Here is a 26,685-nt window from a genome sequence, read left to right as displayed (position 1 = left end):
GAGGAGGAAGAAGAGAATCAGGCATATTTTTGCAGGCATTCAGCACTAATTAATGAAAACAATCTAACACAAATTAAGTATGAAGTGCCAAGCAATGTTTAAGTGCTTTATGTTTACTTTCCCTTTTAAATCTCAAAACAAATATATAACATCAATATTAATGACCCATTTAGAAATGAGGAAACTGAAGTTTAGAGAGATCACAAAGCTAATGAATGAAACAGAATTGTTATGGAGATTTAATTGACCTTCATTCATTCAACAAATACTTTTAAGGTATGTTCTGTGTGCTAGTTATCAGTCTGAAGTACTATGAACAAGGCAAAGCATACAGGATACAATAGTAAGCTGTCCCCACTTTTCTGGAACTCACTGTGGCTGAGACACAAATTAAATACACCATTATGTCAATTAACCTTTCACTTATAACTGTGACAATAAGAAGTACACGGGTCTTCACTCAGTCAAGACAATCAGGGATAATTTCCAAGGAAGTATGGGCTGAGAGGAAAAAGAAAGGGAGGGACAGGAGGATGGAAAGAGGATAAGGTGATTCAGAGTTGTCAGGCAAATGGAAAGGAGGAAGGTTCTAGGTAGAATTTTTTTTCAAAGACTCTGTAGCAAGAAGGAAACGTGGAGTATGGAACAATGAAAATATTGTTAGGTATTGTAGCAATTGTCTCTTTCTTCAGGACACTTCTGCAGGGAGATTGCTGTTACAAATATGCAAATTTAGACCCAAATAGGCATGGTCCTGTGTTGGAGCATGTTAAACTGAAGGAGAGTGAATGAGATGAGCTGGATATCCTGGCCACAACTAGAGGATGCAGGGCTTTATAGGTGTCTCAAGAATCAGGGTCTTTATCCTACAAGTAATGGGCAGCCACTAATGGTTTTTAGCAGGGAAGTGACATAATCAGATCTGTATTTGAATAAGACCATGCTTGCTGACTGCTGCTGTGAACTTCCAGATAAAATGGTTTATAAATATCCTTAAGCAAATCATGTCTTCTTATTATATTGTAAGGACAAATCACAATCACACTTTTTTGCTTCTATAGCAACAGATACCTTGTTTGAGATCATTGCTACTCAAAAAGTTGCCCAGGGTTCACAGGAACAGGAACAGCATCACCTGGGAGCTTGTTGAAAATGCATAACCTCAAGCCCCACCCATGACGTACTAAATTAGAATCTACCCTTTTAACCAGATCCTCAGGTAACATGTGGCTATATTGCACTTTACAAGAAGTTTTGTTTGATATAATCCTGTCCTGCCACCATCCACAGCAGCTCCAACACTAGTTGTTTCTGGTCTAGAAAAACCCAATAGAGCTCACAGATGTTTCTGGATTAGTAAATTCATCATCATTCTTAAGCAGAATTTTTGGTTGAAAAGGAATATGTAAAAACATGCAAATATGATTCTATTATTTCTGGTAAGAATGAAGAACAAATCTAATGAAAAAGAAATTAGTGAACAAAGCAGAGTCCTCTAGTGCAGATGTTGTTACTGGTTAAAGTAGACTATGACATACTATCAGTTTTAGGTGAGCTATGAATACCAAGTAGGAGTATATTCTCACTTCAGGTCACCTCCTTTAAGATGGTAATAAAATGGCACTTTGGTCATGCCTATAAAATGGTATACACATACACACACCACCATCACCATGTACAACAAAACACCAAGCTTCTGCCATAATATGTCTCATATTACCTAAAAGATCAAGAAAACATGACGATAAGAGAATTTGATTAATTCATTCATTTTAAGTCAACCATGGGTTGGTAATAGTAATAGTCCATTAGCTAAAAATTTCTTTGTATTTGTTTCTTGATTATCTTTAGGCACTTTGTGACAGGCTAAAAAATACAAAACACTCTATCAAAATTATCCATTGATGAGGTTCCTGATTGATTCCACGGATTTTGCAACACTGCTATTTGGTAAATATTCTGCAGTTCTGTTGGAGGCCATGTGGTATAGACTGGAAACATAGCTTTGGGAAGCAATCTGGCTGGGTGCAATCCTGCTTTGCCATTTACTAGGTTTGTAACTTGGATTTCACCATGTCTCACTTTACTCATCTGTTAATGGAGATAAATGTACTTACTACCCAGAGGTGGTAGGAGGCTTCAGTGAGTAAACACATTTAAAGCATTTAAAAACATTGTCTGCAACATATTAAGTACTATGTATTTGCTAATTTGTAGTTGTTATATTATACCTGAATATCAACAGAAGCCAAGAAGTTTCACTGTGAATCATTTTTTGGCCAACAGGCAAAGGAAAGCATGTTATTAATACTTCCTTCAAATATCACTAGCAGAAAAGGTCACCTGCTAAAAACTGGGAAATTGCCACATATTAATTCCTTTGATGCCACATGTAAGAAATCTATAAGGCCATGTGGCCTCAGCAAGGTAATTAACAAAATGGTTCCCCCTGTATCTCTAGTGCTCAGGATCACTGAACAACAGCCCCACCGAACATCCCAACAGTTTTTATTTTGAGACAGAGTTTCATGAAGTTGCTAAGCCTGGCCTCAAACTTGTGATCCTCTTCCCTCAGCTTCCTGAGTTGGTGGGATCGCAGGCTGTGCCATCACACCTGGATATTTTTAGTCATTAATCCAAAATAAGGCCTTATAATTTAAAAATCCTCTATAAACATTTGTATTTCAGAGTTTTCCCCACTTGGATTCAAGATAGTTAATGTAAAACCAACAAACATCACTGTATCATGCTATCCAAACTGAACCAAAAGAGTGTTATTTTAAACCACCTCCACTGAAATTGTTTCATTTTTATCAAGTTTTAACAATGTAATCATTGCCTCAAAATGCTAACTATTTTAGTACGAGAGAAATCATTACCCATAGCAAAAACATGATTCTACTTCTTTGAAGCTTGCAGTCTATGATGCATATATTATAAATTGAAATTTTACCATTTATTTGTTTAATTTTGCTATTTTCTAATCCCCAGGGAGGGTGGTCATTTCCCTACATATTCAGCTGATTAAAAAAAAGAAATTCTGATAAATCATTTTCACAGAACAAAAGCAAAAGCCAAAGACATCACTCTCACTATGCAATAAATAGTTTTAATCTTATATTATATGGTTATTTATCAAGAAAAAATCTATACCTAATGGGATTCAATAATTGACCATCAAATAAAGAAAATTGTTTTAAAATATGTATAATAAAAACATGTACTTACTATCTCTGTACTCTTAATTCCTGAGGCAATTTAATGCAAAGCTAAATTTTATCAGTTAGACCAAAAAAGCATTATTTATAAGAAAAACTTCCTCATAAGAACCTGGTGATTATGTTTGCTTAAAATACTTAATTCAGAGTATTTTACTCCAAAATTTTACTTTCCTAAAAATGACTAAACTTCTAAGTTACCAGAGTTCTGAAATTCTGAGACTTTTAATCAAATGAAAAGAAAATTCTTGCAAAAAAATACTAGAAATTAATTAATTTTAATGTACATAATAATTTCTATCTTATTATAGTTAATAAGATTCCATGAGTAGCTTGTTTCTAACTTAAAGTGACAGGAATATTATTGGAACTTAACACGTTGGTCAATAAATTGATTAGTAAATTCTGTCACTTCATCTTCATGTTATTTGAAGTAGCTAGTGAAATTCAATGTCACATCAGCCATGTAACCTAATAGCCTTTGTAAAAAGTGATGGGTATTTGACTAGGTTAAGTAAATATAGTATTATAATTCAAAAGAAGCACAAATGAAGGTGTACAATATGGTACCTTTGATAACTATAACTCTGTTCAAAACTGCATCATAGTATACATACCAGAAGGCAGATATTATATATTTGACAAGTAAATATGGGATTCATTTGTAAGAAAACATAGTTAAATATTTGTAATTTTTCATCCTTAGTGGCTGTATCAATACAGTGAAAAGGTTTGATCTCAATTGATTTTTCTGTCTGTTCTAGATAACTCTGTTATAAAGAAGACCATTTCTCTTAAAGGATTATGCCTGTGAGTTTCAATGACTGTATCAGAGGAACTGTCTCAGTCATGTAAGATACTATCCATGTCATGCAGCCACTTTTCCTGAAAGCTCAGAGGATAAAATCTTCAGATGCTCCAGTTCCTGATGTAAAATGGTACAGTATTTGCATTTAACCTATGCATATCCTCCCATATACTTTAAATCATAACTAGATTACTTATAATGCCTAGTACAATGTAAATGCTATATAAATAGTTGTTAGTCTTTATTGTTTAAGGGACAAGAAAAAAGTCTGTACATGTTCAGTACACATACAACTTTTTTTTTTTTCTGAATACTTTGTGATTGTTGAATCTACGGATATGGAACCTGTAGATACAGAAGGCCAATTTTATTTATTCTAAACTCCAATGTTTTTTTTTTTTTTTTTTTGTACCAGAAATTGAACCCAGGGCTGCTTAACCACTGAGTCACATCCCCAGACCTTTTAATATTTTATTTTGAGGTAGAGTCTCACTAAATTGCTTAGGGCTTCACTAAGTTGCTGAGGCTGGCTTTGAACTTGCAGTACTCCTGCCTCAGCCTCATGAGCCGCTGAGATTACAGGTGTGTACCTCCGTGCTCAACTAAAACTTCGATGTTCTTATTTTTATCATGAAGATAACGATAGTATAAATTTTATAGGCTTATAAGATCAAATTAGATGACAATGTAAAGGGCCCACACCCTGCCTATCACCAAATATGTACATAAAATGCTATTATTTGAGAAAGAATTTTTCCTAGTGCCACTTCCCCCTTAGGAGACTGGAGTTGCAACTTGAAGCTAAGGAAAGTACTTTCAGGTGAAACTTTCACTTTTTTCCTTTTAAAATATTTATTTATTTTAAATATTTGAGGCCCAAACAATATCGCTTCAGGACTAAAGAAAAAAATCAAATTCAGTATTTGGAAGAGAAATAACCTCTGCACCTCTGCTTCAGCACAGTGAGGCCTGGGGAGTTCTGGTGAACTATGGCACCACATGGTTTTATGGTTTTGAGAGCACCAGGGAAGAAGCAGTATTCTCACAAGAGGTGCCTCTCCCAAATGACTTTTGAGAAACTGGATGTGAAGGTGGATGGGTGAGAAGCATTTGGGGAACTGGTCCTGAGCAGATATGAGAAGTCAAAGATTACCGGAAATGACTAGAGCAATTTGGACAGGGGATTGCTGTGAAGCTCAGTTTTATACCAAGAGGATGACCTGGAGATGTTTGCCTCATTCATACACAAATATAGCAATAGCAGGCAGAGAATGCTAAGGACAGATGAACTAGACAAGGTTGGGGATGCTGTGAAGTTCAAGGGAGAAAGAAATCAGCATGAGGAGAGTATTCAGAGACCTGGAACACAAAAGAAATCAGCATGAGGAGAGTATTCTGGCCCTTGAAAAATGGCAGAGACCAAGTTTCCTGAGGAACAGATTTTAAGTGGGAAAAACAGGTGAGCACAGGTGATGAGGAAATACATGCATGGGGCTTCAGCAACAATGACTGGAAAAGGGCTGAGTGGGTGGGTAGTGCGTGAAAGGGAGAACTGGAAGAAAAGTCTAGGAAAATAGTCTGGGCTCATACTTCAATGGCTTCAGGATCTGGATTCAATCCTTCCGGTGATGAGGAATGAGAGAAAAAAAGATTTTGATTAAGGAAACCTCTAGTGAAACTAGTTATTCATAAGACTAATCTGGATTTACATGTGGTACAGAATAGGAGAAATGCACAGGGTATGTGAACAGGGTTAGAAGACTTCATATATGAGAGGAAGCACAATGGAATAAAATATTGGCACAACATTACTTGCCATTTTCTAAAATAGCATCTATAGGGAAAAAAGGAAGCCTAGTTAAGTGTAGTCTTCTATTACACCTCAATTTCCATTAGAGAAATTATTTATTTCTCCATGTGCCAATGGATATGGCAGTAAGCCATAGCTTGCTTATTCATAAATTGCATAAGCACACTTTAAGATACACTAAAATTTCCAGTATTGCTTTAATGCAATCCCTCTTTATCTCTTTATTTATTATCTAATTCAGGCATGTGCTTTAAAAAATATAACAGTGTTCTTCCAATTTCCTTAGGCATCTCAATCCCTGATTATTGAAGTACTTCTATATAATGGTAGTTGTGATAGAAGAGTGTCATATAAAAATATTGTTTCCCCTCATTCAGAGTCCCTGAAAAAAATAATTCTTATATAGATTGGTAAATCAATTCAATAGTTTGCCTGCTGCTAATCCCTGTTGATATATGCAGTTGGTTCACATTCTTCTGCCAAAATTTCAGTAGGGAAAAAAGTTTCATTCAAGCAATGAGTGGGTTTTTGAGGACATTCTTGTAACTACAAATACTCACTTGAGCTCTGCAACAAGATTCTTGGTAAAAGACCGTCATTACTCAGTAGGGTTTCCAGAAGCAGGTTCCAGTTACAACCTGGCTGGGATAAGAGCAGTTTCAATTGACCCTCCGCTTTCAGTCCTCCAGCTGATGGAGTCCTTTCAAAATGCAAGATAAAGATGGAGTAATGAAGTTAATTTATCTATGAAATTAATAGCCTTAAAGTACAGATGTAATGCTAACTCCTTTAAATGTCAATTCCTCCCAGATTAGTCTGAAAATGCTTTCATGCTTACTTACTTTCGGGTTGCTCAGGGAAGGAATTACATTTAATCTCAACTAGCTAAAAGCAAATTAACATTTGGTAGGTTGCCAAATTTCAAACTGATACAAAATAACCATGCCTACATTTCACAAAACCATGTCTATTTTTGTTTCATGGAGAGAAGAAATTATTTATGCGCTTATTCTAAATGCATTAATTCATTCACTCAACAAATACACAATGAATGCCTACTATGTGCTATTAATTAACTCCTTTTGTTATTCACGGAAAGAAGTTCCAGTGGGATTTTGCTGCATTGTGATGTACTATGTGCTATGATGACTGATGAAACTAAAGGAATCAAAGCATCTATCAAGTGTCAACCATAATATAATTATGTAATATGTAAAATCTTAAATCAACATGCAATCAGCAGAACTGCTACTAATAGTAACATTACTATCTACTTGGATAATAATTTCATCAAAGAGAAATACTTCTAAGGTAAATAAGCTTCTTTTTGCAAAATTATCATCAGTGTTGAATAGAAAATTGAAAACAGGTCCCTCACATCCCCATCAATGTATTGACAGGAGATCAGAAAGTAAAGTAGAAATTGGAAACTGACAATACAATTCACTTTTATCTTAAAATATTTCAAAATTTAGATCATATGAAGGTCACAACATGGGAAATTAACTTGCAACAACAACCACCACAAAGCAGGCAATAGTCAAACACTCTAGTTGGGCCACATTGATTATGAGAACAGTGTGCCATTGGAAAGGAAAAGTGTGTTTGAGGAATGCAGAATTGTGAATGAGAGGACTGGATGCTCCAGACTGAAAAGGTATAACTAAGAGAGACAGTTTGTGGTATTAACATTAGGGGATGCTGTTGACTGAGTGGTGAGCCATCCAGTTATCAACATAGTCAAGACTTCTGGTTTTCTAAGCTTGGGCCCCAGACCAGAAGCATTAGGGTCACCTGAGGACTTGTTTAAAATGCAAATTCTCAAGCCTTATTCCACTAGAAATTTGGGAGGTAGGTCCGCAAAATCTATTTTAACAAGCTCTCCCTAAGAGAAGCAGATGCATGTTAAAGTTTAGGAACCATTGTAGTAGGCAGTGCATTTGGGGACACAGGTAGTAGAAACAGAATGAGTTAACATCATCTGCTGTCTCCATGTCTTTGTGCCCATGCAGGTCAGCCTTGGCTGCTACTTGCAATGGACTGAGTGTTTATGTTGTCCCCAAATTCAAACCCCAACCCCAATAAGATGACATCTTGAGATGGGATTCTTGGATATAATTGGTTCATGAGGGTAGAATCTTCATGAACGAGATTAATATCGCTATAGAAGAGGCCAAAGAACTTCCTTGCCCTTTTCTACCATGAAGATATCAGAAGTTGGCTGTTGAAAGAAGGTCCTCACCGGAATGTGACCGTGCTGATAACCTAATGTTGAACTTACAGGCTTCATAACTATGAGAAATAAATGTCTCTTGCTTAAGTCATCAGAAATATGGTCTGTTTTTTATAACGGCCTGAGCTAAGACACCATTCACTCAATGAATTTTCTATGACCCTGAATCTTTATCTTAATCTTACCCAATCTTGAATTTGCAACAACAACAACAAAAATTCCCACTTTTTTTTCCCCTGAGAAGTCTTGACTAAAATTTTCTCTTCACAGTGGTCTCACTCTGAATTAAAACACTTATGACAAGCATACATATTTTAGCACTTGATTATTTCTTCAAAACTTTATTTCACTATCCATATTCAAGTCTCTGAAGATATTCATTTTATATACCTTAAAGCTCCCAAACTCAGCATATTTAAACTCTCTATAAACATTAGCTGATTGACTTGTCTGCTCCTAAATGAGTAGGCAAAGTTTTAAGAAAAAAAATAATGCTTTGCTAAAAGTATAAATTAAACAAAATCAAGAGAATTTGAGGATATAAAATGGAGAAGTTTGAAAGTACCTCTTCCTTTGCTTGGCTTTGCATTTGGAACAATTCATACCTTATGACCCACAAAATTTTTCAGCCTGTGCTTAAAATTTGGACAGAATCATATTCTATATGAAGCTCTGATAACATAACTGGAAGCGGGCAAACTGCTCAGGCACTTGGTAGGCTGTGTTAGCTAGGGAAAGTCCTGCCCTGGCTGGGTAGTGAAGAGAGAAGAGGGAAGTTACTTAACCCTCAGGCTGGAGGAATCAAGTCCACCAGTTCTGAGCATCCCAGGAGTTCTGATTAACTGTCCCAGAGAGTTCTGGTGTTTGGAGAAGTTCCAAATGTGGTACCAAGAGATACAATACTCTTCCTGACTTCCATCATAAACCATAAATGCTGACTTAGAGAAGCTCCCCTGAGGGATAGTGGAGGAAAAACTGTTGGTAGTAAGTTATGTATTTAAATCAACTTTGTTTTTTAATGTTTCCTATCAATATGTTGTGCTCAAATTGAGAGCTGACTTAAGGATAGAACTGAAAAACCCCCAGTTTGGCTGGAGTGAAGAGAAGGGGATTTTGGAGAAACAGTTTGAAGAAGGAGGCTGGAACTGGATCATGGAGGTCCTCCTCATATACCAAGGTGGGGATTTTGAATCTACTGAAGAGTTTAAGGTAGACAAATTTCCTGATCTGTTTGCAGTATGGAGAAGGGATGGAGGTGGTTAGTGTTTTTACTCAGCCCTTCAGTCATATAACAAAACAAAATAATTTGAATGTCATTTCTTTCCACTGTAACTGCATACCTGGTTATAAATAAAATCTCTCATTTACCAGATGGAAAGCTGTTTGTTGAAACATACCTCAGTTCTTGGATCTTTCAACTTATCACAATTTTGAAATGTACAGTAGAATGACTCACTATGAGGAAAAATAAAATAGTACAAACATTCCTAAATCACCAAGCTCTGAGTAATAAAATGCATTGAGGAGTCTGTTTGAGGCATATGGAGAAGCATATGTTCCCTCATCCTTTGAGCTAGTGGATCTGTGAAAGTGAAATTAGCCTTAAAAAAATGACAGAAAGGGAAATTTTAGATATATGTATATATGTATGTATCAAATATGTACATGTTGAATTCCATTATGATACAAAGAAGAGAACAAAACTGTATTAGTTCAACAGAACTCATACATCTCATATTGAAAGACAAAACAAATTTATGACTATGTTGAATTAACCCATTATGTCCCATCATTCCACTTACAGAAGACCTAAAAAACTTAAATTGAGCAATAAATATACCATTTATAGTAACTCTGAAATAAATATTTATGTTTTTAGAATTCTGATCTTTTGAGAAAAGTAATAGATAAATGATTATGATAATATTAACATTATTAATGGTATCATTAACAGTATTAATGATACTAAATCATATAATAAGCTGTAGATTATGATTTCCAATCTTTTTTAATGCACCTATTTCAATTTCATTAAAATATTCACAGAATTGAAAACTTGGGACTTAATGAGTTAAGATTATACTCTAAAAATTGCTATATTTCTGGGGCTTGGATTGGCCTAAAATTTTTTTCAAATACCTATAGTAATGGAGTTCAACCATCACTGGTTTATGAAAATAACAAATTATTGTAAAAATGTTAGCTGTATTCGGGTATATTTATATAAATTAATCAAGTAGTTTGTTTATAATTTTAAAAAATTTTGGTTTGTGTTTATACTGAAATAGAAAACTTTTTTTTAAAAAGTCTCTTCTATATCAGCACATACAGTCCTAACTTTCAGCTTGACTGTTAAAGCCCAGCCTGAAAGAAGGCTCTGAAGCAGGTTTGAACTGTGAGCAGTTTTACTGCACAAGCTTTATGACCATGGGATTCATTTATCCTACCGTATATGTATCACAAAGAAGTTACAAGATTAGCAAAACATTAGAATGTACTTCTAAAAGCACAATGTGGGATAATATACAGTGGTGGTGGAGCACTATTCTTCTAGATTTGACATTTACTTTGAACTAACAAATTGTTGGCTTCAATAGATATAGAGGTCTGGGAACCAAGGGGTGAAAGTAGTAAGGACCCCTCTTACTAAAGCTCTTGATGATTCTCTTGAAATTTGTTCTTTTTATTCCCCTAATCCCCAGAAGCTCTGTGCAAGTGGAGGCCCTGGTTTCCATGTGGGGTCTTCTAACAGAAGACCATTTAGGATTCCACTAAACCTAAAATCATAGTTGCCATGAAGTTATCTTTGGTTCCTCCTGTCAGAAGTCTATCAGGCAAAGAAAGAAATCACTCTATTGGCAAGGGCTATTAAACCTAGTTATCATGAAGAGCTAGGGTTGTTGCTGCATAAGACAAGCAGGGAGAAGTATCTGTAACTGAAGGGATTCCTCAGGGCATCTCTTGATGCTCTCAGGTTTGTTAATGACCATATGTAGGAGAAAGCAATAACTGCCATTCTATTCCATAAAGAATGGAAACTAATGAGTTCACCCCCTGGAGGATGACGATCATAATGACTGCCCTGGGCAAGCAGCATAAGTCAGCAGATATGTTGGTCAATAGTGAAGGGAAGATGGGAGAGTTGTAGAAGAATATAATGATGAATATTATTTCAGACTCAGAAGTAACTGCCACAGGGAGTACTCTACCTTGTCCTACCAACTCTTTCCTAATTAAATTTTTCTTAGAAAGAAAGAAAGAAAGAAAGCCACCTTGAAGAATCAATAATAGGCCTCTGAGAACATGAGAAAGAAGTGGATCTCAGTAGTGCAAGGGGGGACCACAGCAGATGTCCATGACCGTACATCCTTTTGCCCTTACCTCACAGATCACACTGGCCTGAACAAAGGAGCAAAGATGCTTTCAGTTTATGTTTCTTTCCAGCAAGACAGGCTGTTAGTGCCCTCAGTCAATGACCAATGGGAGCTGGTACATCAATACCTCAACATCCTTGTTCCTTTGGTAGGATAACTCTGAACTGCATATTTCATACTGGTTCTCAGAATTCCCCAGATGCTTCAAGTTCCAGTCATTCCTTTGATAGTTGGTTTGATTATACAAATCTTTCTTTTCTTCACTTATTCATTCCCCTTAAAGTGTCGTCACATAGAAAATAAACTATATTCACTTGAATCTTTGTCACAGGGTATATATCTTGAAAAAATTCTAACTTGGAAATGCACAAAAGTACTTAGTGTTCATTTCAACCTAATCCTTGTTTCAGGAATCTTAAGATATTAGTCCAAGGCCATTTAGCTAATAAATGTAGCTGGTGGACTGTGAACCCAGGTGTCTCTGACTTCAGAATCTATGTTCAGGCTAGGGGTGTAGCTCAGTGGCAGAGTGCTTGCTTAGCTTGTGTGAGGCACTGGTTTCAATCCTCAGCACCACACAAAATAAATAAAGTAATTAAATAAAGGCATGCTGTCCCTCTACAACTATAAAAATATTAAAAACACAAATACAAAACCCATGTTCTTTCCATTACTCTATTTTTTCCCCTATTCAACCTGAAGGATATTTGGTAAATAAGTTGCATTTTCTGAGGAAGTTTGGCTCTTTTGAACCTCCTGATAGAAGATACTGTGTTTTTGACCAAAATCAAGTTTATGATTTCAGAGCCGATTCCCAAATTAGAGCTATGTTACTGATCTCAACCAGATTATTCTTGTCATGGATTACTAAGACAAATTTATATCAGAGACTATAAATTACATAACTCAAAGGACAAAGGTAATGGCATAACAAAAAAGAAACTGAGGGTAAAAGCCTTAACAGGGAAAAACAAAAGTGGAGAACTTCTCATATTATGGCACTCTCTTGATCTCCCATAACTTATCCTTCAAAATCATTCTAAGAAAAAAAATAAGCAATTTGTCATCTTTTTTCTAAGAAGATAATTTTAGTACCTGATAGAAAAGTTGAGGGAAAAAACTCAAAATATTTTCTTTATCACTTTAACCACAAGTGTGAAAATGATATGTAGTTTTAGCATTGAAAATATTTGCATATATTTTAATCTCTATATTGAGTACAGCCAAGTCTCTATAATCTTTAATTATTATAAGTAGAAATTAAGTAGAATATATCTATATACATATACATATATGTATATATATGAGGTAGGATGTATATATATTAGGAGACACACACACACACACACACACACGAGGGTTTTTTTTTTTTTTTTTGCCTTAATTTTTAAAATAGCTTTGGTCACTAATGTAGTCAACATTCTCATTTCTTCAATGTTGGCTATATCTATACTTATGTGGTGTACAATGTAAAAGGTAGTTGTTCAACCCAAGAAGACTTATGCTGATTTCCTGATTTTTAGCAAACCAATCTTTTTCTTGGGATGATACTATTTTCTAAAATATCCCCCAAAGATAGTATTTAAAATTCATAGAGCCATACTTTGATGTTACACTAGTTAGCATATTCTATTTCTAAAAATATATATCATCTAATTTTAATTTTAAAAATAATAAAACATTTCAGCTTCCAGTTTGGGGCTCTCTCCAATGTCCCAATCTAGCACTGAGTCACTAAGGCACTGGATCACCCAGCCTTCCCTCTTGAGAAGCAGAGGTTATCTTCTGGAGCTGTTGACTATTATCAGTCTCTGTCCACCACATAATATCCTGTTATAGGGAATTCAAAAAAGGTCTCCCAAGCATCACACTTCTGATAAGTACAGAGAGAGCCAGGGAGAAAGCAGCTCAATATTCTTTCCATTTTATCACACTTGTAGTAGGTCCTTTCAACATGCTTAGATAATTGATAAAATCTTCCACTTTGTGAAACACACAACTCTTTATTAACCCAGCAGTCATGAAGGATTGTTTAGTAAGTACTTATATGATAAGTGCCTCGGAGGCTCTTTAACTCATTTAATTCTCATGACCCTCTCAGAAGAACATGCTTCAAGATGGAGGAAGAAGACAACGGTATTGCATGCTACTTGCAAGTAGGTCAATAAAGATTGTATTGCATTTATGTTTCAACTTCCTCACCAAAATTTAAACTAAAACTGAAACCCACATAGTGTAATTCACTTTGCAAGATCATAAAATTAACAACTATGTAAGTCACATCTGTCCAATGGGAACACTTATTTTTATTATTGCATTGCTAACTCCATTTCTATTATTTATATAATACCTTTAATTCACAATAGAAAAAGAAAATATAAATGTTCAGATATCTAGGTATATGAAGTACCTGAATAAGTTGCCAATTTTCTCTTAATGATGGTCCACAGACACTGCCTTTCCCCTTGAAAATATCTTGTAAGATCTAGCTGTTCATCCACACTTGTGGAACAGCCACTTGAGAGCCTTGGTGTTAGAAAGCTATTGTTACTTTTCCCTGGCCACTGGCTCTTCATAACACTTGGCACCTCATCAGAGTAAAGGCTCTCTCATCTCTTCCTTCAGTTCTGTGCAGTAGCTTGTCAGCACCAGTTGGCAGACAAACTTTGTCCTCCTCTCTAGATGTTCTCTCCCTAGTATACTAGCAGTCACTTTCTCATCAAAATTGTACCTCCCATGCCTGAGCTTTACCACTCAGATCAAACGTTTATACTTGTTAACATGACACCCATCTGATTCATTCATTCATTCATTCATTTAATAATATTTACTGGATGACTTCTATGTGCTCAACCATGAAGACAAACCATTAAACAAACAACAGTACCTATTCTTATGAAATTTAGTTGGGGATAAACATATAGTGCACATGCTCATACAAAATTATAATTATGAAAATTCAAAGAAGGAAAAGCAAAAGATGTTCTTAAAAGATGTAGCAAAAAGAGGTGAAGTAGTCTCTGGAATCAACTTCACTGGAGAAGCAACATGTAAGCTGAGATACAAAAAGAAGTTGTCATTAACTAGATGAAGAAGGAAGACATTTAAGGAAATGGAAAAAATATGTGCAATGATCCTGTGGCAGAAAGGAGTAGCATGGGAAGAAAATGTAAAAATACTAAAGTGTGGATAACAGTTTCCAGGGCAGTGGATAAAAGAAGCATTTGGAGAGGAACGTAAGACCCTCATCTATGTAGATCTTATTAAAGACAGGGGAATTCATGAGAGGATTTTAAGGCAAAATATAAAATGATAAAATTGGAGCTATGAAACTAGATCTGGGTTTGAGAAACTTCTGACTGCAGTTTAGAGAATACTAGAAATGAAGGTCAACATATCAGTGGGAAGAAAGCTAGTAGGTAATTGCCGTAGTTAGAGAGAGATGATGCTGGTTTGGATTAAGACAAAAGTGATGTTATGGATAGTAGTTATTAGAAGTTAAAATTAATGAGACTTAGTAATTCATTGGATATGTAGGAGAAGAAAAGAGATGTCCAGATTTCCTCTGAAGTCTCTGGTTGAACAATTGGATGGACATTGTTAGCTAAGATAGGGACGAATAGAAGAGAATCAGATTGGAGGGGAAATAACCTAAGTTCAGTTTGGGTCATGGTGACTTCACTCTCTAAGTGTAAATCTCAGAAGGTATTTGTGTATGAGTGGCACCCGTAGGTCTGTAGTCTTAGTAGAGGTTAAAATTAGAGATATGAATAGAACAGGGCACGCAGGAAATCCAGGAAGCCATAGGAATGATAACACCACTTTTAAAAGGTTATATGATAGAACACTAAGGATAGTCAATATTTAATGGCAAGATTAAAATACAGGAACCTACAAGGAGTAAGAGAAACAGCAAGAAAAATAGAAGAAGGAAATTGAGAGACTATTTCAGGAGGAAATCAGGAGAGTATCTCAAGATGGAGGAAGCAGACAATGGAATTGTGTACTGTTGTCAAGTATGTAACTAAGGCTGTATTCTTCATCAATATGTAAAATTTGAGAAAAGGGATTTATCCTAAACTTCATAATCTGTCTCTTCCCTCACTGTTAATACCCATCATGATGCCTTACATGGAGAAATTTTGTAAATTGCATTTAGTAAAGAAAAGAATAAATACATTTTGGTGAACCTAATACTTAATAGAGCCAAAGGTACCTTAATATATTCAGTAAGGAGAAAGCTATATGACCTCCAAACAGGATTACATTAAGTAAAAGCATTAAAGAAACAAAACAACAACAACAAAACAGTTGAAAGAAACATCTATGGTTGGACTGGCCATGATTTAAAACATCATGTTGTCCTCATAAAAGAAATGAATACTGTTTACTCACACTGATTATGCTTCTTGGATTCAATGTGAAGTTATTACCTACTTGGCAAAGAAAGAACTAAAAAAAATTTCAAATCTTTAAAGAATCACATGAAGATGAAAGTTTGAAAAATAATAAAAAGCATTATAATTTAATATACTCTAAGTGACTAAGACAGTATTCTTGCTTGAATATTTATATGAAAGTACAGAATAGTGTCATAGTATTAACTTTGAGATTGATATATTCTCAACATGCCTTACTTTAATCTAGTATGAAACTGATTACTCTATCTAAATAAACTCACATTGTCAGTCTATACCCCCGGCTAGGGACAATGAATGTAGCATTTTATAATGCTTTGAAAATACACTTATATTCCCTAAAGTCAAGTCTTATATATTCTATTTCCAGGATTATGAGGAACATAAAAAACTCTGTTTTTTCCATATACTTTATATTTTTACTAGTAAACTTGTAAACAAAGTTATGGTCCATATAGATATTTATACATTTTTAACCCTTAATTTCATGTCCTTTTTCTTTATCTTTTTCTTCCTTCTTACTTACTTTTAATTAATTATCCTAATTTATTTAATATTATTGAAAGCTTACTCAAATCCTTTCTGAAACAATGAATAGATATTAACAAATAGAGGAATTAATTACTAAGATCCTTCATAATATTAGCTATTCCAATCACCTCTCCTATCAGCTTTCCCTTTTCAAAAAAGATAAAGCTAATGTATTTTTAGTTTGTCATCATCCAACCCATGTATGTCCCTGAACAGTTCATTTTAGTTGCTAAGGGGAAGAATGGAGTTTTAAAAGATAATTTGGGGGTAAAGAGATACAACGATAGCTGATATAGGTAGGAGAAATGGATTAAAAGTACAGATTTTGAAAGTCATATGATGATGGTCTAGGAATTCCCAATGCCATGTCTAACAAATTCAATAAAATTATTAAATATATTATTAACTATGTATTAAATTATAAAATAATTTAAATTACTTTGAAATTGCTTTCATTGCTGCCCTAGGTTCCTCTGATTATATCACTGTTCTGTCACATCATAAAGCATGTGGATCATGTCTTTCCAGACAGATTATATGGACCTAACAGAAAATAATTTTCAGAAAGTATGACACAGATGGGTGTAAGGGATGGGGGTGCTCATATCATGACTTGCATGAAGAATTCAGAAGGGCCAAGGAAAGAATCAAAGATATCGCAGGAGAGAAAACTACATTCCTAAAGGTCTAAAGTTGAGAATGAACAACAAATTAAAGGTCAGGGAATAATAAACAGTCTTAAGGATTTGTGAGGAGACCAACTTAACAGGAGCAGAAAAAGTTGTTGATTGTGCCAGGAAAGAAGGCAGGAAAAAGTGTGGGTGAAACAGAAGCTACTCTAGGATTCTAAGGAGGAAAGGGACATAATGAAAACAGTATTTTAGACATTTTAAATAATGGTAAAATGGACTAAGTTCATTAAAATAGGCTGGAGCCAAAGAGTGGTCCTAAGAGAACTTTGGTGGGAGAATCAAGTGAACATGATAGAAGACTGGGACTAGGCAAAGAAAAAGCTCAGGAGATTTTATCATAGAAGCATTTAAGAACAATCACACTCTTAACAGAGAAGGAGGGAGAACAAGGCAAGAGGGGAAGGAAAAATAGTGGAGGACATCATGCTGGGTTTCCATTAGTACAGTGGACCATTCAAGAAATATGGGCAGCTGGACATAATCATAAAGTTGGAGAAACAGATCTAGAAATGCAAAAGTAAAGTCATCTATACAGAGGTTGTAGCCTACGCCATGTGAACAAAGGAACAATCAAAGAAAATGAGTTTTCCTTTTACTTTCTTTAAAACTTATCTTTAACTTAATAAAATTATATTGTACTCATTATAAGAAATTTGGAAAATACAAATGCAAATTAATATTACTTGCAAGCCATTAGCCAGCTATAGATGCTGTACTATAAGCTCTTTCAATATTGTTTTTTATATATTTTTGTAAGGTCCTATATATGCTAGTCTAGCATAGGTCAGACCTTCTCAATTGTGCCTACTTCCAGTAAATGCTCCTTCCCTGGAAAAGAAGGATTATCTCATCTAGGAAGTTTGGGAACTCCACTTTAAGATAAACACTAGTGTGTCAAGGGCTGTGCAATGTTCTACTGTAAAAAAGAGACTTAGTGAGTAACTGACAATCTTATTTCTGCGGGGGAGTGATTTTTCTTGCACATCTCTTGGTATCACCTTGAAGTGTCTTCTCTTTGAAAGGTGGAGATGCACTTGTCAAGAGCTGGACCTTTAGAATGGAATGGGCTAAGTTAGGGACTGGACAACCCAGCTTTGTTCTCTTCAGAAAGTTGTTACCTGCAAATAACCTTTCTTTTCATAAAAAAAAAAGCACATAAGTACTTATCCTATAAAATGTCACAGAGGGATAAAACAGATAAAGTACATAAAACACTTGAAATCATGTTTGTTACACACCATTTCAAAAACTGGGTTGACTTGGATGATTTCATATTTATAATCTGATTTCCTCCTTAACTATAAATCACAATGATTTCCCTATGTTATTATTTTTCGAAACCAACCCTTTTATTACATATATATTAATTTTGTCATTATGTCTACCCTATAACTCATTTGTCCAACAATATACTACAGAAAATTTATTTAAATTTTTTAAATTTTACAAATAATGTTTGATTGGATATATTTACATATAAAACTTAGCCAATATTCTCTGGTTAATTCATTATAATTGGTTCCTAGAAATGAAATTGCTGAATAAAGAGGCAAAATTATTCTAGAGTTTTTGATACATGTTACTAAATTGCTCTCCAGAAAGTTTGAATCAAACTTCGTTTTCACTATGGCCTGAAAAGTCATCCCCATGTTCTAATCTTTCTGTCAGGATAATAGTGGAGATTGTTTGCTAAGTAAAAGCAGAAAGAAACATCTTGTTTCATTTACACTTGGCTTTATTTATGAAAAAGAGAAAGAAGTTAAATATAATAATCAACTATTTGAAAAATAAACTAATTTCCTGCTGCCTTCCCAGGCCTCTAGCTGGCTGAACTAACAAGGTCTGGAGGTGGAAATCAGAGAGAGCTACTCCCAAAGAGGGAGAATACCCCTGGTTCCAGATATAAGACAAAAGCAGGCTATAAAAAAGATAAAATGTGATGGTAATGTGGAGAACAAATATGTTTAGAAGTTTAGGAACTCATCAAAAGGATGCAGATTGTTTACTTAATTTATACTATAAAATACCCAGTTTTTTTAATTTGTTATTTTTGCAGTAATGAGTACTATGGAGTTAGCTATTTAATTCCTAAGGACACAAAAGTATATTTACATGCAAGAAGACAAGGTATTGAGTTGGTAGTGTATTGAGGGCATTCCATTTCCAGAAATCAATCACAAGGAATTAATCAGACATGCTGACAAAGTTTTATGTATAAGCAATACACTGAGGTCCTTGAAACTAGGGTCTATGTCTCACTAATCCTGGATCCTCCATTGGCTATATGAAGACAGGCACATACAAGCAAGCAGTGTATTCTTGTGGTGTCTATGGAGCCCTTTGTGAATGAACTTTCCATACTTTCTATTTATGGGGGAGAGACTCTCATTTCCTAAAAGACAGAGATACAGCCAGTCAACTTAGATAGTAAAATCATCGATAATGTATTTCCAAGATGAATGAAGAATGCATGGAAATTAACAACATCTCCTTCAGCTATGCATGATATTTTTATTCTCAGATACCAAGCAAAGGCATTTTCCAATGACATATTCCACAAAGAATCAAACTGCCATTCTCTATAATGCCACAAAATGTCATCAGATTACTCTGGAAGAACATTTCAAACTTTAAATGATTTTTCTTGTTTTTAAATGCTGTTAATTAAATAATAATAGTGAAAGACCCTATTCATAACTATAAAAGTTACTCCTCTCTCCACTTCTAAGGCTCTGGGTTAAGTTACATGGATTATCCACTTTTCCTGTCTATATCTGATAATTAACTGAAGAACTGTCAAATCCCCCCCATCATAGATCAAGAAGGATGAATTTTTAAATGGCTAGGCAATTAGCTAAAATAGAACTAAATTTCAAAAATTCACTGTTTTCCATTTTATCACTAAAGCAGCAAGTGGAATTATTATGTGCCTTAGATTCTTGAGCTAAAAAATCATACTCTTTACATACTTGTCTATTGTGAAAAATTATAAATTTGTTTTATAAGATATATGTATAGCTGTGAATCCAAGTTTCTACTAAATTTTAAAGGGAATCATAGAATTATAGATAGTATGCCATTTACAGTTTCTTACCTGAGTAAAGAAGGGTAGAAATGTGATATGCAAGAAACCCAATGCAATGGTTGGTTGAAAAGTGATTTTAAGGAATCTGAAGCAGACTCATCCATGCCATGCTGAAACGTCCTAGGGAAACACAAGCAGTTATATTCAAATATTCAGAAAACATTAACTATGAAGATGAATGAAGCAACTTTTGATTTTCCTTAATATTCACTAATTGATTAAAAAAATTAGTTGTAGATGGACACGATATATTTTATTTATTTTTATGTGGCATTGAGGATCAAACCCAGTGCCTCATGCATGCAAGGCAAGTACTCTACCACTGAGCTACAACCCCAGCCCATAATAAATGACTTTTATGCAAAATAGCATTGCAATAGAATGAACAAGGCACCCATTTCATCCTCTTGGGATTTTGTCAATAGGTGATTCAGGAATCATCAGGTAGACAAGTCAGGAGAGCCAGGAAAAGTATGACTGAGATTTGGATCTTTAAGAACCTCAATTTAACAATTTTTACATTTGGGAAAGGTATAACAATTATCATTTAAGATTTTTTAAAAACACACTATGAAATTTGTTAAATTAAATGTGCAATGAAGGTACACAAACACTACCTATGTCTTTCTTGAGTTGTAGTCTTATATCCCACTGGGTCTTTTCAACTTATTTTTAATAAATTATAATATTTAATCATATTTTCTTCATTAATATAAAACTGCTTAACAGTAGGTACCTTAACAGTAGGTACCTCTCTTTAATCTTTATAAGTACTAAACAATATTTGAAACTTTATAATTAATTTTGCACATTCTTAAGGATCTAGAGAGAGACTGTAAAATAACTTATTTTACATTACTGTGATATAAAAATTGGAATAGTTTGGCCACAATATCTGATCTATAACCACTTTTTGGAAGTGACTACAACATTTTTCTAGGTTAGCTCAAATTCAAGTACAAATCTTGACATAATAAGAAATAATTTGTTACATAACATCCTTAGTACATAACCTGGCTAATAAAATTTTTATAATAATAAACTATATTTGCCCATAGAGTTAGGAGTAGTGAGTGAAAAAATTTTAGAAATGGAATTATGTGAAGTGGTAACATCTACCTGTATAGTACAGAAGCAACAGTGTCTTTTTGACTCTCAATGATAAAAACAGAATAGAATTCCATTTTGAAAACCAATCCACATCTTTTCACTCCACATCTTGTTTCTGGTATGCTCATATCTTCCCAATTTGATCCTTCTCTCACCTTGTGGTCTTGGGAGTTTTTTTAGAAATTTAATATATCATCTCCTCCTTGAAAGCCATTTTCCCCCCAATAAATTTCAGATCAGAAAAAAAATTTAATAGGCTTCAAAGTCAGGCTGTGATGTTCATATTCCAAGCAATCCACTGTGTGAGTTGGAGAGGTAATCAGAAGCTAGGTAAGGTGCCAGGATATGGTTTTCCAAGAGTCTGGATGTTATACCAGCATGTAGGAATCATTGAAGAGTTTATAATGGGGGAGTGATGCCAGCAGTTTCACTTCTTAAAAAAATCAATTCCATAGTAGTGAGAACAGTGAATTGGAGGGGATCAAGATAATACTGCACTAGACTAATCAGAAGAGAAAAACAGCTTAGATCAAGTAAGAGACAGAGGGCATAGTAAGTAATAGGTATATATATATATATATATACATATGTATATATATACATATATATATATATATAGGTATATATGTATATATATATATATATATATACATATATATATATATGTAAAGTTAACTTAATAGAATGAACAATATCCATCTCCTAATGACCATAGGGTGGGGATGGCAGGAAAGTGAAGATAGAAAGTAAAAGTTAAGGGAAAGGGAGTAGCCTAGATTATCTCACAGGCAGTTTACCTAATTTGAGATATGTTGAGGGGGCTGCATATACTGGAAATATACCCAAAGACAGCCATCCAATAGTAACTTGGATTTACTGGTCTAGCATATACAAGAGCTATTCAGTTTGAATATCTTGATGTAGAAGTCATCACATAATGGTGAAGTCATGTGAATGAATGAATTCAACCAAAGAAAGAATGTAATAGGAAAGATTTTCAAAGACAGATGTCTGGAACACATCAACATTTAAAGAGTGAGATGAGAAAAAGAACATCTCAAATGAAACCAAGAAGGAACAATCAGAGAAGTAAGCAAATAGCCAGGAAAAAATTATGCTAGGGAAAGCAAGAAAAAGGATAATAGTGCCAAAAACTGCAGAGAGCATAAAACAAAGAAAGAACCTACTTCAGTTTAGCAAATGGGTACATGTAGATGATCTTGCTTCTGTTTGTTTAGCATGATGACAGCCAGAAGTCAAATTGAGTGTGTTGAGTGAATGGTAGGTACAAAAGTGGAGACAATGTGAACTGTTTTAGGAACAAAACATAATGATAAAGCAAGGAAAAAAACATTTTAAAAGACTAAGGACATGGAATACAAGGTAAATGTTATCAAGAGCTCAGGTGAAAAGATTTTCTATAGTTGGGAAAAGAGACAACATTGATCAGAAAGCAGTCAAGGGGTTGGGAGGCGAATAAGGATAGAAGAATGGAGTGAGCAATCTTAAAAATTAAAAAAGGAATGAATGTGAGATGGAGATGTAGCTCTGTGGCACAATTCTTGCCTAGGATGTATGATGCCCCAGGTTCAATATCCACTATCACAATTTAAAAAAAAAAAAAACAATGGATGTGAGGAGCTAAACTGTATTCATGATGGTCTGAATTCTCTTAGAGAAGTACAGGGGCGAAGCCATCTGCTAACAAACAGTAAGATGGTGCAAGTTCAGGGGTTGGCCAAAGGAGAGAAGGATGGAAGAAGGAGTTGCCCAGAGAGTGAACAAAGGATGGGGTTGGGTTGTAAGTAGGCACAAAAGGATTGCTGAGTGACATTCTCTAGCAGTGTATCAGAGTCCAGATAGGCCACTAAGTGTGGGTGCAGGGAAGGGATGTGCAACAGCTGGTACACTAGGAAGAGGAGAATGCTGTTAGGAGGAAGCAGAAGAGATGCAGAAAGGGTCTGGAGAGAAATGCAGTCTCAAAAGATGTGAAAGACTGAGGGTAACAGATGGGTCAAGAGATGAATGATGAATGAGCATAGCAGAAAGGACAGAAGGAGATGAACAAAGACACTTAGTATCATAGCCTACGCCTACTTCTTTGAGCCCTTTGCATAAATACCTATTTTTCCGATTATGTGGACATTTCTCCCAGAATACCTTATCTAGAATGCTCTCTGTGTCGTAGTCAGCTAGCTCCACAGATTGCTCCACCTCAGAACCTTCTCTTAAGTCTCCTCTGACCACTGTGTCTAAAACATATCCCTTCTCTTCACCTCCTGTGCTTTGTTTCTCCCTCGGACTGTACTTCTAATCCTTTAACATTTATCATTATTATTGTTTTGTTGTTGTTATTTTTCATCTGCTCCATACCCCAAGGATAGGGACACTGAAGGTTATTTGTAGATAGTGTATGGGTACATATAGGAGCAATGGAGCCAGACAGCCTCAGTTTGCATCTTGGGTATGCTTTTTATTGGAGATATGGTGTTCAGCAATTTATTTAGTTTCAGTTTTCTTATTTGCAAAAGAGGGATTGGGTCAGTGTGAGGAGTTGGTGAGATAATGCATATGAAAGATTTAGCCAAGTGCCTGATATAGGACAAGGGCTCAGTATAACAGTTGTAAGTAGTTCTTAAGAAGGTTTTATGACTATCTGAAAACTGACATGGAATTTCTAATAGACTAAATGGTTGCCTAGTTACAGTTTTATACTGAAGACTAGAAAAAATAATGTAGGATCTAATAATAATGGAATGGTTAATTGGTGCCAAAATTTCTAAGACTTTTACAAGGACATTTCTGCCAGAACCAGAACCTAAACTCTTTACTCCACTGAGAGTTGCTCAGTCATACTGGTAATAGTAAGGTTATTTGGCTATAAGAGATATTATGGCAGATGTTTATGGTCTCAGAGGGGGAGGGATCTGTATGAGCATTTAATTCCACAGCAAGATCCCAAATTAGTTTCATTATTCTGGAGAGTATAACAGGGTGAAAATTGGCCCAGAAGCCTCAATGGGGGAATGAAATATGAGCTAGCTATTAGATAACCTCTAATGATGTTTTGGTATACAGTTAAAAGAGAGGATGCTCTGAATAATTCATAGCAAAAAATAACAATTATATGAGCCATAGCATTATATTTTCCACAAGCACATAAAGGAATTTTGATATAGCAAATTTAAATACTTTAAAAATAAGTAATTGTCTATAGGTTGAAGCAAAATACATTTCTTCTCATTCCTAAATCAGGCTGTAAAATAGATCTTGCTTAGGGGGAAAAAAAGTGAATTTGGGAAATTTCTTGCCTTTGTCCTTTCTCCAACATTAGTGAGCCATACACTTTCCCTCTCATTAACACCACCTGCCTCTGGCTGACCATACCATAGTGCTGCCTCACTTTCTATTTTAGATTCCTTTTGTTGTTGTTGTTGTTTCTGATGTATGCTACTTTTCCCTTAACAAAACTGATTAGCTTCTTGAGCTTATGTAGCCAGCTGCTGGGATGAAATAAATCCAAGGCATATCAAAAGTGAGAACAACTAAAAGCTAAAAAGAGTTAGCTGGGGTTTATGCCTTTCTTGTGCCACTCTTGGCTGCCCTCCCAAGAGAATTGGTTCTCCTATGAGGTTAATGGAATAAGCCCCCATGAAGGAATTAAGTAGGCCAAGGATATAAGCTCTAGGGGCGGTAGAGGTGTGAGGGGTGGGTTTCTTGTTTCATCTGTGCATATCAAAGTTACTGGGTGATAAGAAAAAATACCAAGAGAAGACTACAACCTTAGAAGGAGAATTGGTAGGAGAAAGCACCAAAAATTGAGGATATGTAAGTCTTTTTGATAGCCCTAAAATAAAAAGCCATTATGAATATGTAGAAATAATCAAATTCAATCTACTTTAAGATTTAAACAGAATCCTAAGTCACTTCTTTGCTTTAAAAACAAAAAACAAACAAAAAGTGCTACCCCAGGGGCCATAAATTTGTTGCTTAAATGTCACTGAGAGATATCTGGTAAGATTGGAGTAAATTATGGTTCCCTACATTTCTCATGATCCCTAGCTTGAATTTTTCATAACAAAAATCACTCTCTGAGGTTAGAAAATGATGATTTTTAAATTAGACAATGGCACAGTGCTGCTTGGTCTATTGTTGAGCCACAGTAAATATGTGGTAGGGAAGAAAAAAGAAAGAATAAATGGAAGGTATTGCCAGAACATGCTTAGTGGAATGGAAGATGAATTTGAGGGGCCATCTATGAAGAGCACACAGCCACTGGGGAAGGGGGAGAACAGGACAATGGTGGAGAGAAAATAAGACTGGACCTCAGGGTACAGCAGGAACCAACCAGTAAAAGGCTAAGGTGCAAATCAACTCCAAAATTAAAGACTGGTCCTTTCTCAGTGTTTTACATATTAGGACCACATATAAAGCTTTTTGATTTTATGTGTTTTTTTTAAAAAAGTTATTTCTGCTTAAAAATAATATTTAAAGGGAGGCAAATAAAAGGACTTTCCTCCTTCTAAACAAAAATGGAAAGAAATATCATTTAATGGATTATTTTGCTTTCTGACAGACTATTTTTAACATTTTAAAAATTTTATTTCCATTAAATCTATATAAATTTTAACTGCTTTATTAAGACATATAATTCACATGCCTAAAAATTAATATATTTAAAGTATACAATTAAATGGTCCCTACTGTAATCACAGCTGCATAACTACATCACTATCTAATTTTAATTTTTTTTCCTTATCCCTAAAAGAAGCTTTATGCTCATTAGCAGTCACTCTCCATTTTCCTTTTCCCTCAGCTCCTAGCAACCAGTGATCTGTTTTCTTTCTCTATGGATATGCCTCTTCTGAATTTTTCTAATAAACGTACCCAAACAGTAAGGGTTCTCTTGTGTCAGGCTTTTTTCACATAGCGTAATGTTTTTAAGGTTCATTCCTAGTAAAGCACATATTAATAATCCTGCTTTTTTATTGCTGAATAATATTGCACTGAATGCATATGCCACATTTTCTTTATCCATTTACCAGTTCATGGGTATTTGGTTTGCTTCTACTTTGTGCTATCATGAAAAATGCTTCTATGAATCTTTGTGAAGACACATTTCCATTGCTGGGTCATAAGATGATGTGCTCAACATTTTACATAATCATACTTCATGCTTCACAGTTGAGGAACTTCCTGTTTTCCAAATGATATTGGTCATTCTTGAGATATGAAAAACAAAGTTTTAGCCTAAAATATTTTGGTTTTTGAGGGACAGTGAATTAGTTGCAAAGCAAAATGTAACAAAACAAAGTTTAAGACCATAATCTCAAAAGACCTAATATTAATTTGAAATTGAGTTATGGACATGGCATTGAAATACCTTGGAATTCATTGATGTAAAAT

At 34.8% G+C, this 26,685-nt stretch overlaps 1 protein-coding gene across 7 annotated transcripts in view; it reads right to left on the bottom strand.

The window, feature by feature from the left end:
- The window catches only part of Kiaa0825 (KIAA0825 ortholog), a 369,653-nt gene that overhangs the window by 226,080 nt on the left and 116,888 nt on the right, over positions 1-26,685 (bottom strand). For all 7 annotated transcript variants that reach the window (XM_071612406.1, XM_071612405.1, XM_071612410.1 and 4 more), the window contains 2 exons: positions 20,179-20,289; positions 6,397-6,536 (listed from right to left, as the gene is read on the bottom strand). In XM_071612406.1, the coding sequence (XP_071468507.1) occupies positions 6,397-6,536; positions 20,179-20,289 (251 nt within the window). The remainder of the gene's footprint in view (positions 1-6,396; positions 6,537-20,178; positions 20,290-26,685) is intronic.

Source organism: Marmota flaviventris, chromosome 5 (genome assembly GCF_047511675.1).
Source record: "Marmota flaviventris isolate mMarFla1 chromosome 5, mMarFla1.hap1, whole genome shotgun sequence".
Classification (NCBI taxonomy): Eukaryota; Metazoa; Chordata; class Mammalia; order Rodentia; family Sciuridae; genus Marmota; species Marmota flaviventris.
Note: the sequence above shows the minus strand (reverse complement) of the source record. Positions and strands in the feature narration are given on the sequence as shown.